Source organism: Ranitomeya variabilis, chromosome 2 (genome assembly GCF_051348905.1).
Source record: "Ranitomeya variabilis isolate aRanVar5 chromosome 2, aRanVar5.hap1, whole genome shotgun sequence".
NCBI lineage: Eukaryota > Metazoa > Chordata > Amphibia > Anura > Dendrobatidae > Ranitomeya > Ranitomeya variabilis.
In genome coordinates, this window is record NC_135233.1 from 578,139,787 (window position 1) to 578,157,099 (window position 17,313).

The 17,313-nt window shown below is 43.9% G+C and overlaps 1 protein-coding gene and 1 long non-coding RNA gene across 2 annotated transcripts in view; one reads left to right on the plus strand and one right to left on the minus strand.

The window, feature by feature from the left end:
- The window catches only part of GCSH (glycine cleavage system protein H), a 31,726-nt gene extending 14,817 nt beyond the window's left edge, over nt 1-16,909 (plus strand). The window contains exons 2-5 of the mRNA XM_077288333.1: nt 1,799-1,881; nt 14,723-14,786; nt 15,924-16,055; nt 16,355-16,909. Coding sequence (XP_077144448.1) covers nt 1,799-1,881; nt 14,723-14,786; nt 15,924-16,055; nt 16,355-16,452 — 377 coding nt within the window. The 3' untranslated portion in view covers nt 16,453-16,909. The remainder of the gene's footprint in view (nt 1-1,798; nt 1,882-14,722; nt 14,787-15,923; nt 16,056-16,354) is intronic.
- Nucleotides 10,086-17,313, minus strand: part of LOC143807113 (uncharacterized) — a 135,296-nt gene continuing 128,068 nt past the window's right edge. Inside the window, exon 3 of the long non-coding RNA XR_013221647.1 lies at nt 10,086-10,358. This is a non-coding gene — a long non-coding RNA (uncharacterized LOC143807113). The remainder of the gene's footprint in view (nt 10,359-17,313) is intronic.

The window sequence follows — 17,313 nt, forward strand, 5'->3', positions numbered from 1 at the left end:
GAAATGCTTCTATTAGCTTAGTTTTTGCATTTTAATAATTACATTTCTATCTATTTGTTTTGTGGTTTTTGTGTGCAGAATAAATTTTTGTTAACCCATTCTATTTTGCTAACAGCAGTCATTAACCCGGGCGAAGCCGGGTAGTACAGCTAGTAACCTCATAAAGTGACAGTGGTCCGAATTGTAAAAATTGGCCTGGTCATTAAGTACCAAATTGTCTCTGTCACTAAGGGGTTAAACCGGTCAGTTACTGACAATAAATACATTTACTAATAACAAATAACTGCTCATTACCTAAACAACAAATGACCTGCTAGGTTGGGTCATCTGGTTGGCCACTTAAACTGCAGTGACCTTATGGAAACTCCATCAAAGTAAGGATATATATCTATCTGATTGAAACTATATCAATAAATTGGAGTGTTGAAACCGTTAAAGATAGCTTACTAAACACTGGGAAATCCCAATAAAGCCGAGCTCTTCACTAGTGTCCCTAGATACCATCTGCGTGGTCTCTGCTCACAGCTGGACCCCTCCGCTTGCTCTTCTGCACCAGATCTGGTTTCAGCCAGAGATTTCTCACTGCAGTCACTGGCTGTATAACGTGGGAAGTCGCCGTGTGCTGCATGGACGCTGTGACCAGCCAAGTGTGATCTGTCCTGTACCTGGCGTGTAGAGCTCGGCTTCTGCTAGAAAATTAAGTGACGGCTTTAGACTTTCATGAACACTTGTTGGGTGATTTTTGTGTTCCGCTGTAACATTGATTGCTACTTAACCCCTGTCTAATGTGACATCGAACACAGCACCAGGTAGACTCCAACCTGTGGTTTTCTAGTAACTGCAAAGCCACAAGTATTGAACTCTGCAGACAATATATAGGAGGAAAATTAATGCAAATTGCTCCCTAATTTCCATCACAAAAGCGACACACCATGCTGTGCGCAAAATACCTGTTTTCAGGCGAAGTTCCCATGATGGATATGCAGCACGCTGCACAAAAATCCACCATTTCCGGTAAGGCTTTGTCCACACGTTGACTATTTGGATGCAGACATTTCTGTACCTTTTCTGCATTTCTCGGAGGTACACAACACCTCTTAATGAATTTGCCGCCTTGTACTCCAGCAAGCTGCAAATTGGCGGATAAGAGACTCAAACTATTAAAAATGGCAATTAGCTAATTGTTGCAGAAATTCTGCAGCATCAAATACCCTGAGGCTGAGTTACCATAATAAGTGTACATGCCCTAACCCCATAAAATGAAGAGTGTGTGCAGCAATGTCAAAATGATAGCTGTACTCCTGTTCTGTCTTGTCATTATTCTACTTCAGGGTTCAGAAACATAGGAGCTGTTAAAAGCGACATCTTCACTTTTTAAGTGGCGTCCGCTAGGAGTTTTCTTGAAGCACTTTGCCTTGGAAGATTCAGTGGCTGAATGATGAAATCCTGGCTTCATTAGTGATCACTAGGTGGAGCTCTCTGCACATGAATTTTTGCAGTTCCTATTGAACTGTACTGGCAACCGTATAATCGTATGTAGGAGCTCCCTCTAGTGGTAGTTGCAGATTAACACTATTGTCATTACGCATCTGTCTGGCATTGTTTGATGGTAGATACAGCACTGACACTGATCACATGTCTATGAGGGCGACAGATATAGAACACATATGCTTTGTGGCTAATGTGTGACCTCTTGACATGTTTAGCAGACAGGATGGAACATGTCAGTAAATGGTGCATTGTTTTATTGCTTCTATATGTTGTGCAATTGATGCCATTTCTCTTCTTTCCATGTCAGCCGCACGCAGGTTCACAGACAAGCATGAGTGGATATCGGTGGAGGACGGCATTGGAACTGTTGGAATCAGCAAGTTTGCCCAGGTACAGACTTGTTTGTGGAATGTTCCAGGCTGTGAGCTTTGACATCTGCAAACACCGAGCTGCAGGATTCGCATTTATTTTTGCCTGAACTTTGACTGAGTGGTGTTTTCACACACGAGCCAATGACACGTGTTGTATTTGAATTTTTTTTTTGTAAGAAAAGGTGTCCCAACTATGTCAGGGGCTCCTTCCCTGTCCCTACCGCTAGGGGCACCCTAGCTTTCCCTGCTCTCTGGATTACTTCTGATGATGAAGATGCCGGGGCCATGTACCTTGCTGACCTCCTGAATCAGCCCTATATCTTTCCCCGTCCCCCACCCAGGGAATAGGGAAGCAGAAATGTATGTATATACACAACACAGACTAAGAAGGCAGGAGGTACAGGGATAAATGAAAATAACCAAAAATACAAATATGCACTTGCAGACAACAGAAGAGAACACTGGGGAGAAAAAGGAGGTAAACTAAATAGCAGAGAATCGCACACAGTAGAAACACCTAGCAACAATCGCAGATCAACACTCCAAACACCTTAACCAACCACTGACAACTCAACTTCCTCACCAGGCAGTACTAGGCAAATACTGGCAATCCAGATTGCTAGAGGGGAGTGGCCAACACTGAACAGCAGAGACCATCCAAGCAGGAGGCTTCAGAGACTGTAAGCTGAACAGGCTAACCACTGCACTGCTATCAGAAACCTGCACTGTTTAATATGAGGGGAGAAGTGTTTCTAATCAGTGCAGGAGTAGGTGAAATCAGACAGAGCAAACTTTTGCCCCCTCCATGTCATGGTAAACCTGTGACAAAAGGCTTCCATCTTATCTTACCCCACAGGCAAGACACAAAAAGAATACAGGAGATGTCATCACATGCAGTACAGAACCAGTACTTGCCAGAAATTCCTGCAGTTCTTTTAGGCTATGTGCACACGTTGCAGACTTGTTGCGGATTCTCAGCATTTTTTCCTCGCAGAATTGCACCAAATCCGCAAAGGAGTGCTCAAGCAATGATAATCAATGGGAATCCAGAATTGGTGTGCACATGCTGCGGAAATTTCTGCACTGATTTGCAGCGTTTTATTTTCCTCAGCATATCCATTCTTTTTGCAGATCTGCAGCGTTTCTGCACCCATTGACTTACATTGAGTCAGCCAAATCCGCAGCCAAACCGCAGGTGTAATAAGGTCTGCGGATTTGTATGCCAAAAACACGGGTGTCTGTGTGTGCAGCTGTGTGTGTACTACTCCTATCCGGCTATGTCTGCTGTCACATATAACAGTGACAGCATGAGCCGATGATGGGACAGTAGTCCCATCATCCAGTGACTGTGTTCAATTCTAAAACAAAACAAAAAAAATCATACTCACCAAACACCTAATCCCCTACGCCCACGTCTCCTGCAACAAATAAAATAATAAAACCAACATATACTTCATTTTCCACCGTAGTCCATTTAATAACGAGTGTCCCGCGGTGATCTCACGTATAGAACAGTCAGTCACATCAAGAGGTGTGACCGCTCTACACGGCCTCCGGCGATACACTGATAGGAGGTGATCCTCCCGCACTGTATCACTGCACCACTGTGAGAGGTCACCGGAGTTCATCAGCTGATCAGCTCCGGTTCTTACTTGCAGCACCGCTTCATGAGAAAACTCACGCTGTGGTGCCGTAAGTGAGAGCACGAAGTCTGGTGAACTCTGTGATACACTAACAGGAGGTAATACCTCCCGTAGTGTATCACCGGAGGCCGGGTAGAGCGGTCACATCTCCCGATGTGACTGGTCTACACGTGAGATTGACGTGGGACACTCGGTAAATGGACTATGACGGACAGGGAGTATTATATGTTCGTTTATTTTTGTTGCAGGAGATCGAGGGAGTCTGGAATTAGGCGATGCAATAAGTATGGTTATTTAAGATTCAATAAAGGAGTCTGTGTGATTATTTCAATTAAAGGACTTTATTCTGGCTGTGTCTATATACAGTTAGGTCCATAAATATTTGGACAGAGACAACATTTTTCTAATTTTGGTTATAGACATTACCACAATGAATTTTAAACAAAACAATTCAGATGCAGTTGAAGTTCAGACTTTCAGCTTTCATTTGAGGGTATCCACATTAAAATTGGATGAAGGGTTTAGGAGTTTCAACTCCTTAACAGGTGCCACCCTGTTTTTAAAGGGACCAAAAGTAATTGGACAGATTCAATAATTTTTAATGAAATGTTCATTTTTAGTACTTGGTTGAAAACCCTTTGTTGGCAATGACTGCCTGAAGTCTTGAACTCATGGACATCACCAGACGCTGTGTTTCCTCCTTTTTGATGCTCTGCCAGGCCTTCACTGCGGTGGTTTTCAGTTGCTGTTTGTTTGTGGGCCTTTCTGTCTGAAGTTTAGTCTTTAACAAGGGAAATGCATGCTCAATTGGGTTGAGATCAAGTGACTGACTTGGCCATTCAAGAATATTCCACTTCTTTGCTTTAATAAACTCCTGGGTTGCTTTAGCTTTATGTTTTGGGTCAGTGTCAATCTGTAGTATGAAACGACGACCAATCAGTTTTGCTGCATTTGGCTGGATCTGAGCACACAGTATGGCTCTGAAGACCTCAGAATTCATTTGGCTGCTTCTGTCCTGTGTCACATCATCAATAAACACTAGTGACCCAGTGCCACTGGCAGCCATGCATGCCCAAGCCATCACACTGCCTCCGCCGTGTTTTACAGATGATGTGGTATGCTTTGGACCGTGAGCTGTACCACGCCTTCGCCATACTTTTCTCTTTCCATCATTCTGGTAGAGGTTGATCTTGGTTTCATCTGTCCAAAAAATGTTCTTCCAGAACTGTGCTGGCTTTTTTAGATGTTTTTTAGCAAAGTCCAGTCTAGCCTTTTTATTCTTGATGCTTATGAGTGGCTTACACCGTGCAGTGAACCCTCTGCATTTACTTTCATGCAGTCTTCTCTTTATGGTAGATTTGGATATTGATACGCCGACCTCCTGGAGATTGTTGTTCACTTGGTTGGCTGTTGTGAAGGGGTTTCTCTTCACCATGGAGATTATTCTGCGATCATCCACCACTGTTGTCTTCTGTGGGTGCCCAGGTCTTTTTGCATTGATGAGTTCACCAGTGCTTTCTTTCTTTCTCAGGATGTACCAAACTGTAGATTTTGCCACTCCTAATAATGTAGCAATTTCTCGGATGGGTTTTTTCTGTTTTCGCAGCTTAAGAATGGCTTGTTTCAGCTGCATGGAGAGCTCCTTTGACCACATGTTTACTTAACAGCAAAACCTTTCAAATGCAAGCACCACACCTCAAATCAACTCCAGGCCTTTTATATGCTTAATTGAGAATTACATATTGAAGGGATTGCCCACACCTGTCCATGAAATAGCCTTGGAGTCAATTGTCCAATTACTTTTGGTCCCTTTAAAAACAGGGTGGCGCAGGTTAAGGAGCTGAAACTCCTAAACCCTTCATCCAATTTTAATGTGGATACCCTCAAATGAAAGCTGAAAGTCTGAACTTCAACTGCATCTGAATTGTTTTGTTTAAAATTCATTGTGGTAATGTCTATAACCAAAATGAGAAAAATGTTGTCTTTGTCCAAATATATATGGACCTAACTGTATTACTCTACTTGCCACTGCTACAGGGCAAGTGGGAAGAGAGGCTAAGTGCAAGAATTGACACATCTATAAGATGTGCCATTTCTGTGGCGCCTGAGGGGGTGCCAATATACACTGCTCAAAAAAATAAAGGGAACGCTAAAATACCACCTCCTAGATATCTATCTCTGGATGAAATATTTCAGTTGCAAGTCTTTAATCATTACATAGTGGAATGTGTTGAGAACAATAAAACATAAAAATGATCAATGTAAATCAAAATGAATATACCATGGAGGTCTGGATTTGGAATGATACCAAAATCAAAATGGAAAACAAATTACAGGCTGATCCAACTTCAGTGAAAATGTCTCAAGACAAGGAAATGATGTTCGTGTGTGTGTGTGTGTGTGTGTGTGTGTGTGTGTGTGTGTGTGTGTGTGTGTGTGTGCGCGTGCGTGCGTGGCCTCCACGTGCCTGTATGATCTCTGTACAATGCCTGGGCATGCTCCTGATGAGCCGGCGGATGGTCTCCTTAGGGATCTCCTCCCAGACCTTGGCTAAAGCATCCGCCAACTCCTGGACAGTCTGTGGTGCAACGTGACGTTGGTGGATGGAGCGAGACATGATGTCCAAGATGTGTTCAATCGGATTCAGGTCTGGGGAACAGGTGGGCCAGACCATAGCTTCAATGCCTTCATCTTGCAGGAACTGCTGACACACTCCAGCCACATGAGGTCTGGCATTGTCCTGCATTAGGAGAAACCCAGGGCCAACCGCACCAGCATATGGTCTCACAAGGGGTCTGAGGATCTCATCTCTGTACCTAACGGCAGTCAGGCTACCTCTGGTGAGCACATGGAGGGCTGTGCGGCCCGCCAAAGAAATGCCACCCAGCACCATTACTGACCCACTGCCAAACCGGTCATTCTGAAGGATACTAACAAAACTTCGATCCGCCACTAGGCAGCCGAAAAATACGAAGAGATCCAAATCATAATAAAACAAGGCTTTATTAGTGGAAAAACATATCCATTGCCATAGTGCACAGGCACCTAAACAAGAGGTGGGGAACCACCATATATATCATGCCAAATAGCACATCCTGCAGTATAGAACAGTAGCGCTGTATATATCTAAAGTGCATAGCACTAACTATTGCCTAAGCATATATAGTGCAACTAATAATATAAATATCAGTCTTATTCAGCAGTCACCATATCTACCTGTAGCAGGTTCGGCGTCCCACCTCACCCCAACGCGCGTTTCGCAAATAGCTTCTTCCGGGGGCGTGTCTGGGGAAGGGGAGTGCAGGGTTTTTATCGTGCATAGGCTCCAATAAGCTCCGAAATACAGGAACATGTGATCTAAAACGTCACCAGGTAACTGTAGGCATTTACCGGCGCATGCGTCTCTTCTTCCCTAGTCCCAGGCAAATGTCACTTCCGGACTTGCGCTCAGTGGAACGCTTGCTGGAACGCAAGCTATCCAGTATAGAACGCATTCTGAAGTGAGTGGGACAGTGAGAGGCGCATGCGCACTGCCCGGCACCACCAGTGCTGTCAGAATAGATGGTACGGTTCAGGGAAGTATAAAAGGGGAAGGGGGAATGGAGATTGCCACACTGAGGGGCCGTTATTCGCAGAAGCAGTGCATGACCATCATATGGGGATGTGTGATATCTTAACCCCATAAACAACACAGAAAAGTGCTATGTGCCATTGTAGGTGCAAGTGCAACAATATTAAGGGACTAAAGTGCTACAATAAGAAACTGACCACTACTGTTCTATACTGCAGGATGTGCTATTTGGCATGATATATATGGTGGTTCCCCACCTCTTGTTTAGGTGCCTGTGCACTATGGCAATGGATATGTTTTTCCACTAATAAAGCCTTGTTTTATTATGATTTGGATCTCTTCGTATTTTTCGGCTGCCTAGTGGCGGATCGAAGTTTTGTTAGTATGCGTTCTGGAAGTGCCAATTATATAGTGAGGACAATTGTTTAAATCATTCTGAAGGATGTTGCAGGCAGCCGATAGCTCTCCACGGCGTCTCCGGACTCTGTCACGTGCTCAGTGCGAACCTGCTTTCATCTGTGAAGCGCACAGGGCGCCAGTGGCGAATTTGCCAATCCTGGTGTTCTGTGGCAAATGCCAATTGTCTTGCATGGTGTTCAGCTGTGAGCACAACCTGATCTGTGGACGTCGGGCACTCAGACCATCCTCATGGAGTTGGTTTCTAACTGATTGTGCAGACACGTGCACATTTGTGGTCTGCTGGAGGTCATTTTGCAGGGCTTTGGCAGTGCTCCTGTTCCTCCTTTCACAAAGGCGGAGGTAGCGGTCCTGCTGCTCAGTTGTTGCCATCCTACGGCCCCCTCCATGTCTTCTGGTATACTGGCATGTCTCCTGATAGCTACTCCAGCCTCTGAACCCTACGCTGACACACGGCAACCTTCCTGCCACAGCTCGCACTGATGTGCCATCCTGGATGAGCTGCACTACCTGAGCCACTTGTGTGGGTTGTAGAGTCCGTCTCATGCTACCACGAATGTGAAAGCACAACCCACATTCAAGTGACCAAAACATCAGCCAGAAAGCATTGGCACTGAGATGTGGTCTGTGGTCCCCACCTGCAGAACCACTCCTTTGAGTGTGTCTTGATAATTGCCAATAATTTCCATCTGTTGTCTATTCCATTTGCACAGCAGCATGTGAAATTGATTGTCAATCAGTGTTGCTTCCTAAGTGGACAGTTTGATTTCACAGAAGTTTGATTTACTTGGAGTTATATTTTGTTTGTGTTCCCTTTATTTTTATTTTTTTTGAGCAGTGTACATGGCCCCTTCCCAGGCTATTAATATCAGCCTGCAGCTGTCTGCCTAGTCTTTGCTGGTTCGATTTTTTTTTTTTTTTTTTTTTTTTTTTTAAGGGGGACCCATGTCAATTTTTTTTCTGGGGTTCCCCTGTAAACTAGTCAATAAAGACTAAGAAAACAGCTGTGAGCTAATATTAATAGCCTGGGAACCGTTGACTATTGGCTCCCTCCCAGAATATTAACATCAGCCCTCAGCCGTTGGTTTTCCCTCTGCTGGTTATACAAAAAAAAAATTAGGCGGGAGCCCATGCAATTTTTTTAAACCCCTTCCCAACCTGTCACAGCATATGCGTCATAAAAGTCAGTGCCAATCCGACCTGTGACGCATATGCTGTGTCACAGAATGATCGCGTTCCTGCAGATTGGGTGAAAGGGTTAACTGTAATTTCACCCAACCTGCAGGGACAGGGGGAGTGGTACTTCAGCCCAGGGGGGAAGGCTTTCTCCTGTTACCCTTGTGAAAATAAAAAATTGTGGGCTAAAAAATAATTTTTGAGGAAAGAAAAATGATTTTTTATTTTCACGGCTCTGCGTTATAAACTTCTATGAAGCACTTGGGGGTTTAAAGTGGTCACCGCACATCTAGAATGGTTTCTTGGGAGGTCTAGTTTCCAAAATGGGGTCACTTGTGGGGGAGCTCCAATGTTTAGGCACACAGGGGCTCTCCAAACGCGACATGGTGTCCGCTGAAGATTGGATCCAATTTTTAATTCAAAAAGTCAAATGGCGCTCCTTCCCTTCCGAGCCCTGTCGTGCACCCAAACAGTTGTCCCCCCACCACATATGGGATATCGGCGTACTCAGGACAAATTCTACAATAACTTTCGGTGTCCAGTTTCTCCTTTTACCCTAATTTTAACCCTTATAACTTCCTAGCAAAAAAAAGTTGTTTCCAAAATTGTGCTGATGTAAAGTAGACATGTGGGAAATCATATTTATTAACTATTTTGTGTCACATAACTCTGGTTTAACAGAATAAAAATTTTCAAAATTTGAAAATTGCGAAATTGTCAATTTTCGCCAAATTTCCATTTTTTTTTTTTTCACAAATAAACGCAAAAATTATCGACCTAAATTTACCATTAACATGAAGCCCAATATGTCATGAAAAAACAATCTCAGAGCAGCAAGGATCCGTTGAAGCGTTCCTGAGTTATTACCTCATAAAGGGAGACTGGTCAGAATTGCAAAAAATGGCCAGGTCATTAAGGTCAAAATAGGCTGGGTCATGAATGAGTTAAATAAACTCTGTGGGTTAGACGCTGTGTACATCCACAGCGTCCAACCCCCAGCGGCCAGATGTTATAGCATAGTGGAAGGGATTTCAAGAAATCCCATCTCCACTATGCATGCATCGGCACCCGCGGCTTCTTCTTTCTTGTCCGCAGCATGTCTATTGCAGAGTCTCCAAGATAAATATCACCCGTCCAATGTATAGGGTGCGGTGATTCCGCCCGGTTCAGTGAACACCTGCGTTTAAAAGTCATAAGCGCTTTGGATGGAGCGGACATGTGCTGCGTCCAAAGCACTGCCGATTAGTGACCGCGGGGACGCAGCCTAATAACAGTTGCTGTTTTGTTAAAGCATATGTAGGTTAATTTTGTTCCTACATAGGCTGGTGTGTGTGTGTGTGTCTTTAATATTAATGAGGGTATCTGGCTGAAGAGGTTGAATAAGGAAATTACATCTTTTTTTTTTTTTAAATAATATATCTTTATTTAGCTTACAAATTCACATGAAAATCCATATTCCGCGTGGAATTTCAACTGCATTTTCTGCCAAGAGACAGAATCCGCGCAGAATTATACACAAGCAAATCTGCAACGTGCGCACATAGCCTTAATGTTGCTGTAGGCCTCTTGGTGGCTTCTGTTATCACTTGTCTAGTATTTTCATAAATTTTTGAGGCACGTCCACTTTCTTGATGACCTTCAAAGAGATCCCTTTGCTGTGTTGTCAGCTGTTTACAGACCATCACTTTGCTGTAAAATGCAATTAACAAAATATCAGGAAAATGCAACTAAAACTGCTAAATTTGTCAGGCCTGTGATATGTCAGGCCTTTTCTAATAATAATAAATAATAATAATAATTTTATTTATATAGCGCCAACATATTCCGCAGCGCTTTACAACTTATAGAGGGGACTTGTACAGACAATAGACATTACAGCATAACAGAAATCACAGTTCAAAACAGATACCAGGAGGAATGAGGGCCCTGCTCGCAAGCTTACAAACTATGAGGAAAAGGGGAGACACGAGAGGTGGATGGTAACAATTGCTTTAGTTATTTGGACCAGCCATAGTGTAAGGCTCGGGTGTTCATGTAAAGCTGCATGAACCAGTTAACAGCCGCCTAAGTATGTAGCAGTACAGACACAGAGGCTATTGACTGCATAAAGTGTATGAGAACATGATGCGAGGAACCTGATTGTTTTTTTTTTTGTTTGTTTTTTTTTAATTTTAATTAGGCCACACAGGGATAGTTAGGTTAATGCGTTGAGGCGGTAGGCCAGTCTGAACAAATGCGTTTTTAGGGCACGCTTAAAACTGGGGGGATTGGGGATTAATCGTATTAACCTGGGTAATGCATTCCAAAGAATCGGCGCAGCACGTGTAAAGTCTTGGAGACGGGAGTGGGAGGTTCTGATTATTGAGGATGCTAACCTGAGGTCATTAGCGGAGCGGAGGGCACGGGTAGGGTGGTAGACTGAGACCAGAGAGGAGATGTAGGGTGGTGCTGAGCCATGGAGTGCTTTGTGGATGAGGGTAGTAGTTTTGTACTGGATTCTGGAGTGGATGGGTAGCCAGTGTAATGACTGGCACAAGGTAGAGGCATCGGTGTAACGGTTGGTGAGGAATATGATCCTGGCAGCAGCATTCAGGACAGATTGGAGCGGGGAGAGTTTGGTAAGAGGGAGGCCGATTAGTAGAGAGTTACAAAAGTCCAGACGAGAATGAATAAGTGAGACAGTAAGAGTTTTTGCAGAGTCGAAAGTAAGAAAAGGGCGAATTCTAGAAATATTTTTGAGATGCAGATAAGAAGAGCGAGCCAGTGATCGGATGTGGGGGGTGAATGAAAGCTCGGAATCAAGGATGACCCCAAGGCAGCGAGCATGTTGCTTGGGAGTAATGGTGGAACCGCACACGGAGATGGCAATGTCAGGCAAAGGTAGGTTAGTAGAAGGAGAGAACACGAGGAGTTCAGTTTTTGACAGGTTAAGTTTCAGATAGAGGGAGGACATGATGTTAGAGACAGCGGTAAGACAATCACTGGTGTTTCTAAGAAGGTCGGAGTGAAAGCAGGAGAAGAGGTGTATAATTGGGTGTCGTCAGCATAGAGATGGTACTGAAACCAAATCTACTGATTGTTTGTCCAATAGGGGCAGTATACAAAGAGCAGTGGAGGGGGCCTAGGACTGATCCTTGAGGAACCTCAACAGTAAGGGGAAGGGGAGAGGAGGAGGAACCAGCAAAACATACAGTAAAGGATCGGTCAGAGAGATAGGAGGAGAACCAAGAGAGAACGGTGTCCTTGATGCCGATGGAGCGGAGCATAGTGAGGAGGAGCTGATGATCCACAGTGTCGAATGCTGCGGAAAGATCCAAGAGAATTAGCATGGAGTAGTGACCATTAGATTTAGCTGTTAGTAGGTCATTAGAGACTTTAGTGAGGGCAGTTTCAGTAGAGTGTAAAGAGCGGAAGCCAGATTGAAGAGGGTCGAGAAGAGTTATCTGAGAGATAGCGGGTAAGACGGGAGTGGACCAGGCGTTCCAGGAGTTTAGAGATGAAGGGAAGATTAGAGACAGGTCTATAATTAGCGGCACAGTTTTGGTCGAGGGAGGGTTTTTTAAGTAATGGATGTATGATGGCATGCTTAAATGAGGAGGGAAAAATACCAGAAGTGAGGGAAAGGTTGAATATTTTTGTTATGTGAGAGGTGACAGCCGGGGAAAGGGACTGGAGGAGATGTGACGGAATGGGGTCACTGGTGCAAGTGGTCGGGCGAGAAGATGCAAGGAGCCTGCTTACTTCTTCTTCTGTAACTGGTTCAAAGTCAGAGAGTGAACTAGATGCAGTGGGGGAGGGAGGACAGTGCCTGGTATGAAGAGATTGGGAGATGATTTCCTGTCGAATGTGGTTTTTACTTTGAAGTAATTGGCCAGATCGTCAGCGCGGAGATCTGTGGTTGGGGCCTGCTCTCTTGGGTTGAGTAGGGACTGGAAAGTGTCGAAGAGACGTTTAGGGTTATTGGACAGCGAGGTGATGAGGGTGTTGAAATAGGTTTGTTTGGAGAGGTGAAGGGCAGAGTTGTATGTTTTTAGCATGAACTTATAATGGATGAAATCTTCGGGTAGATTAGATTTTCTCCACAGACGTTCGGCGCACCTGGAGCACCGCTGCAGGAAACGTGTTTGCAGCGTGTGCCACGGTTGTCGCCGTCTGTGTCGAGTTGCTCTATGTGTAGGAGGAGCAGCTTCATCCAGGGCACTTTGCAGGGTTTCATTGTAATGCTTCAGAGCAGAATCAGGACATGAGATGGAGGAGATTGGGGCCAATGAGGACTGCAAGTTTTTCATAAGTTTCTGGGTGTTAATGGCCTGTATGTTTCTATAAGTGTGGAAAGTGGGGGTGACCTGAGCGGGGTGGCAGTTCTTGATAGAGAATGAAATCTAATCACACAAATTCCTGATATCACAGGCCGGGGACGTCACGAGTACCACCCGCTGTGATCTTTGGAGTGCGCAGCTCTCTGCTGCCTCCTTTTGTCCGGACAATTACACGATTGGCCGACGATAAATGGAGAAGGCCGCAGCATGTTCGCACCACTAGGCCGGTAATCAGAAAATTAACGGTGTACGTACATCATACACCTTCTGATTCCATCACATGGAATATGTGTACACACCCCGGTACGGTCACAGCTGACTTTTTGACACACCCCCCCCCCCCCCCCCCCCCCCCCCCAGACTAGTCGCTGCTGCCACCACTAATCTGTTTCGGTCGATTGTGCTGTAGCTATCATTTCGAGGTGTAAGTTACAGAACTATTAAATTTTATATTTAGTCAAAAGGGAGGCAGTGTTTATGAAAAATATACAAAATATTTTACAAGGGGGACAAAACAATACAGCAGAAACAGTTACCGGTACATAAAATTTAAAATAAAAGAAGAACTTACTACACCGATCGCAGAGACTATTCAGTTTTGCTGAAGGAGACGTCTTGGATTTGGCCGTCAATAATGGGGTCCCTACATACATGACATGTAACTCTCTGTATGAACGCTGATAATTGGGGTCTATCTTTTAACAGACCTGGATTCCCACCCACACACCCCTCTGATGACCTCACAAGGTCCCAGATGTGGGTTGGACTCAGCGCTTCATAATTTTTGGAATTCCCAATTTATGTAATAACTGCTCATAGACCAATCACAGAGGGTCGAGACTGATGTCATCTTTAATGTCGGGATTTTAGCTACCCTTAGAGACCAAACATGGCCTAGCTAATGGTGGCTATATGGCCCCTATGGATTTGGGGCTTTTTGGTGAGGGTTAGGATTATGAGAAAAATGTGTGTCTGGCCTAGTTATTCCAGTGCCAACAATGTATGTCTCATTAATATTGGATGTATAGAAAATCCAATATTCCATATTTTTCTCCTGGAGCCATACTGTCTGCTCTCTCATTGTACGGTCACCATGGCTATTTGGTAAGTGTGTCATTTCTTCTTTGTTCCGCTTCAGATCCTAGTAAGGTTTCCTGTCTCCTGTCTGTGTGGACAGTAGACATCTCATTCAGTCATCTGGACCTAAAGAGGAATCCTCCCATTTTAATTAATCTACTTCACATAGCTCTGTCACTTAAATAGACAGGTTTGATTGCTAGCTCCCAGCTCCTTAGGACAAATGGTGGATGAAAGAAAAAAGGGAGGGGGGATATGAGGGACCTCAAGGATTTTTAATATTTTCTATGAAAGGGTTAATCAGAATCCCTGTAAGTGATGGCGGCCGTGCTCTGATTACTATGTACCATCAGTGTAAATGTGATGGCTAATTCTGAACACCATTACATCTCCCAATTATAAGAGGGTGTTCACATTTATGCAAGGAGATTTTTTTATTTTCCTCCTAAAAATGATTTCCGTCTTTTCTTAATGAATTTGTACAGATTATGAGCTTCATTAAAAGTGGGAAGAGGTCTGAAATTATTCTTTATGAATTTTTGTTTTACGTAGCAGAAAATTGCATTTTAATATGGGTGTGTATATTTTTTAATATTCACTGTGCATTTTATTCCCCCCAATCTCACATGTACTTTGTTTTTGTTTTTTTTCTTCTAGGAGTCATTAGGAGATGTAGTTTACTGTAGTCTTCCTGAAATTGGTGCCAAGCTCAGTAAAATGGGTAGGTCCATTTATTTTATTTTTTGACTGCAGATTTTCGCCGTTGCTCAGAATATCTGGAGTGAGGAGTTGATTGGGCAAAAACTGAATATTTTTTTACACTGTTTTTTCACTACATAAATGAGCAGCTACTTTTAAGGGAGTTGATCAATCACTGCTGCTCCTGAGAGCGGAGCTCTGAAGTGATGGTCCCACGTGCGTGCCCTGCTCTGAGACACTGGTGGAGATGGCTACCTCCGGTCATGTGCAAACAGGGCGTTTAAGGACTTTAAAAACTTAATCAAAACTGAAAATGTGCATAAAAAAAGTAGATTTTTACACTTAGTGTTGTGTGAATGTACCCTTATGGTCCTGTACCCACTGCAGAAGCTTCCTTTATAGTGCTTGTGTGGGTCACCCAATGTATGAATCCTCTAACTCCTAGGCCACGTCCAGGATTGGATGGAAAAGTGGAGCACGAGTTCCACTACTGATTATTAGCTTATAAATACTGATCTAAAATACTGACTGAGATGTACAGAATGACTGTTCAAACCCAGCACAGGAGCACCCTTAGCATGGCTGATCAGTTGAGTGCATCTTCTTATCTACTTGTTTTCCATTTTTTTTTCCCACCTGTCTTACTCCTGTAAAGCCAGAGCTGTCAATCAAGAAAAAGTATGGGTAAGATGGGTTCAAATGAGTAGATGGCAACTGTATGACCATGCCAAGGGGGCAGCAAGTGTCTGTGCTTGGTTTGAACAGTCATTTTGTGCTGACAGATTCCCTTTCAGGCTGACGTCACTCTAACGTGTTTTCGTACCAGAGTACGGACCGGCCGCAGATCCTGACCTGATCTCAGACTCATCATATATTTCAATGAAGGCTTTGAGTTTTGTAAAGGAGACGCACAGGTGGTTCGTGCTCTTGTCATTGCGACTCGTATTTGTGAAATTTGTGTAACACACACTTTCCAAGCCAGGTATCAGCATTTCATGACGTAGGTGATCAATGTTGTACGACTCGGGGATCTCTACTGTAGTCTCTGGTTTATTTGGGGTTGTGCAATGCAGAGGTCTGGTTCTGATCTGCACACTTTGGTCTCTGAGTGACATGATTGATTGCTGTATTATGTAGTGACTTCTTCTCTCTGCCCTAGATGAGTTTGGTACATTGGAGAGTGTAAAGGCGGCTAGTGAGCTCTTCTCTCCCCTGACCGGAGAAGTTAAAGCAATCAACGAAGCACTGGCAGACAATCCGGGCTTAGTGAACAAATCCTGCTACGATGAAGGTGAATAATATCCTGTGCATAGCCTAGAATTGTCGCCTATAATGTGGCTGCAATTCCTGCTGTTCTACCAAACCTGGACCATTTCCGAGATTCAGTTTAGTAGAACTATGGGGGTCGAGTCTTGCAGGCAATGGTACAACTGCATGAGAACAGCTGAAGTGCAAAATTTCAAGGAACCTCCAGAAAAAATAATTTTTACACTTTTTTTTTTTTTTCCTTCTACTATTGCTGGGTCCTAAGAGTATATACAGTGTATTTTGTTTCTCCAAAGCTTCATCTTGCACTTTCTTCTCCTACAGGGTGGTTAATAAAGGTAACGGTGGATGTTCCCTCGGAGCTGGACGACCTGATGAGCGAGGACGCCTATGAGAAATATGTAAAATCGATTGAGGAGTGAACGCGGCTCAGCGACACGTCGTAGTCCTGTTTAGATTGAGTAGTGGCACAGGAGGGCACGTGCCCCCAGGTCGGTGGACTCGCATACTACAGGATAACCAGTCTTGCCCTCCTCGTAGCTTTAAGTTGAGCTGGTTGACAGTGAAGCGTCTTCAGGATCCTCTGTTTCGATGTCTTTGTCTTTTTATAAGAAGAATCTATCTGAAAATTTTACAGTGAATACAAATCTAATTAACAAAATGTTTTAGTCTTTTCCTATATTTTTTTCTGGTCCTATTTTGGCAGCGGCAGAAACACTAATGACACTTTCCAAAGACTGTTCTTAACTTTTTGATAAAAGAAAGTGATTTTTGTGTGATGGAGGTGGATGGCGTCTTCTCTAATCACTGGGACAGGAGCTGAGCCTCCTTACTACAGGTTTTACCAATAATGTGTCATAATAAAAAGGATAATCTGGAGTACTGAGCTGTTCTTACAACTTACATGTATGCAGCAGAATCCGTGTCATCCCTGGCTAAATTATCTGCTGCTTCCAAACTTGCTGGTACCATGATCATCCATCCAAGGTAAAAAGGGTCTTATTTCCCTTGCAAAATATCAACTATAATATTATATGTTACAAAATGATCAATTTTATTTCCTATTATAGTAGTGTTCCCAAGATCCTAACCCTGACACGCTATATGCCATGATATACACACTGCTGGTCCATCTTGACCCCATAAAATATCTTAAGCAGATCCGATGTTTACACCTTTGTAGCCACTGGGGTGTGGGGTGTGTCTCCTGCCGTTCCTTCCCAGGGGTCGGGGGTGCGTGGAGGCACACGCCAGACTTTATACTCCCTCTCTTGCAGTCTTCC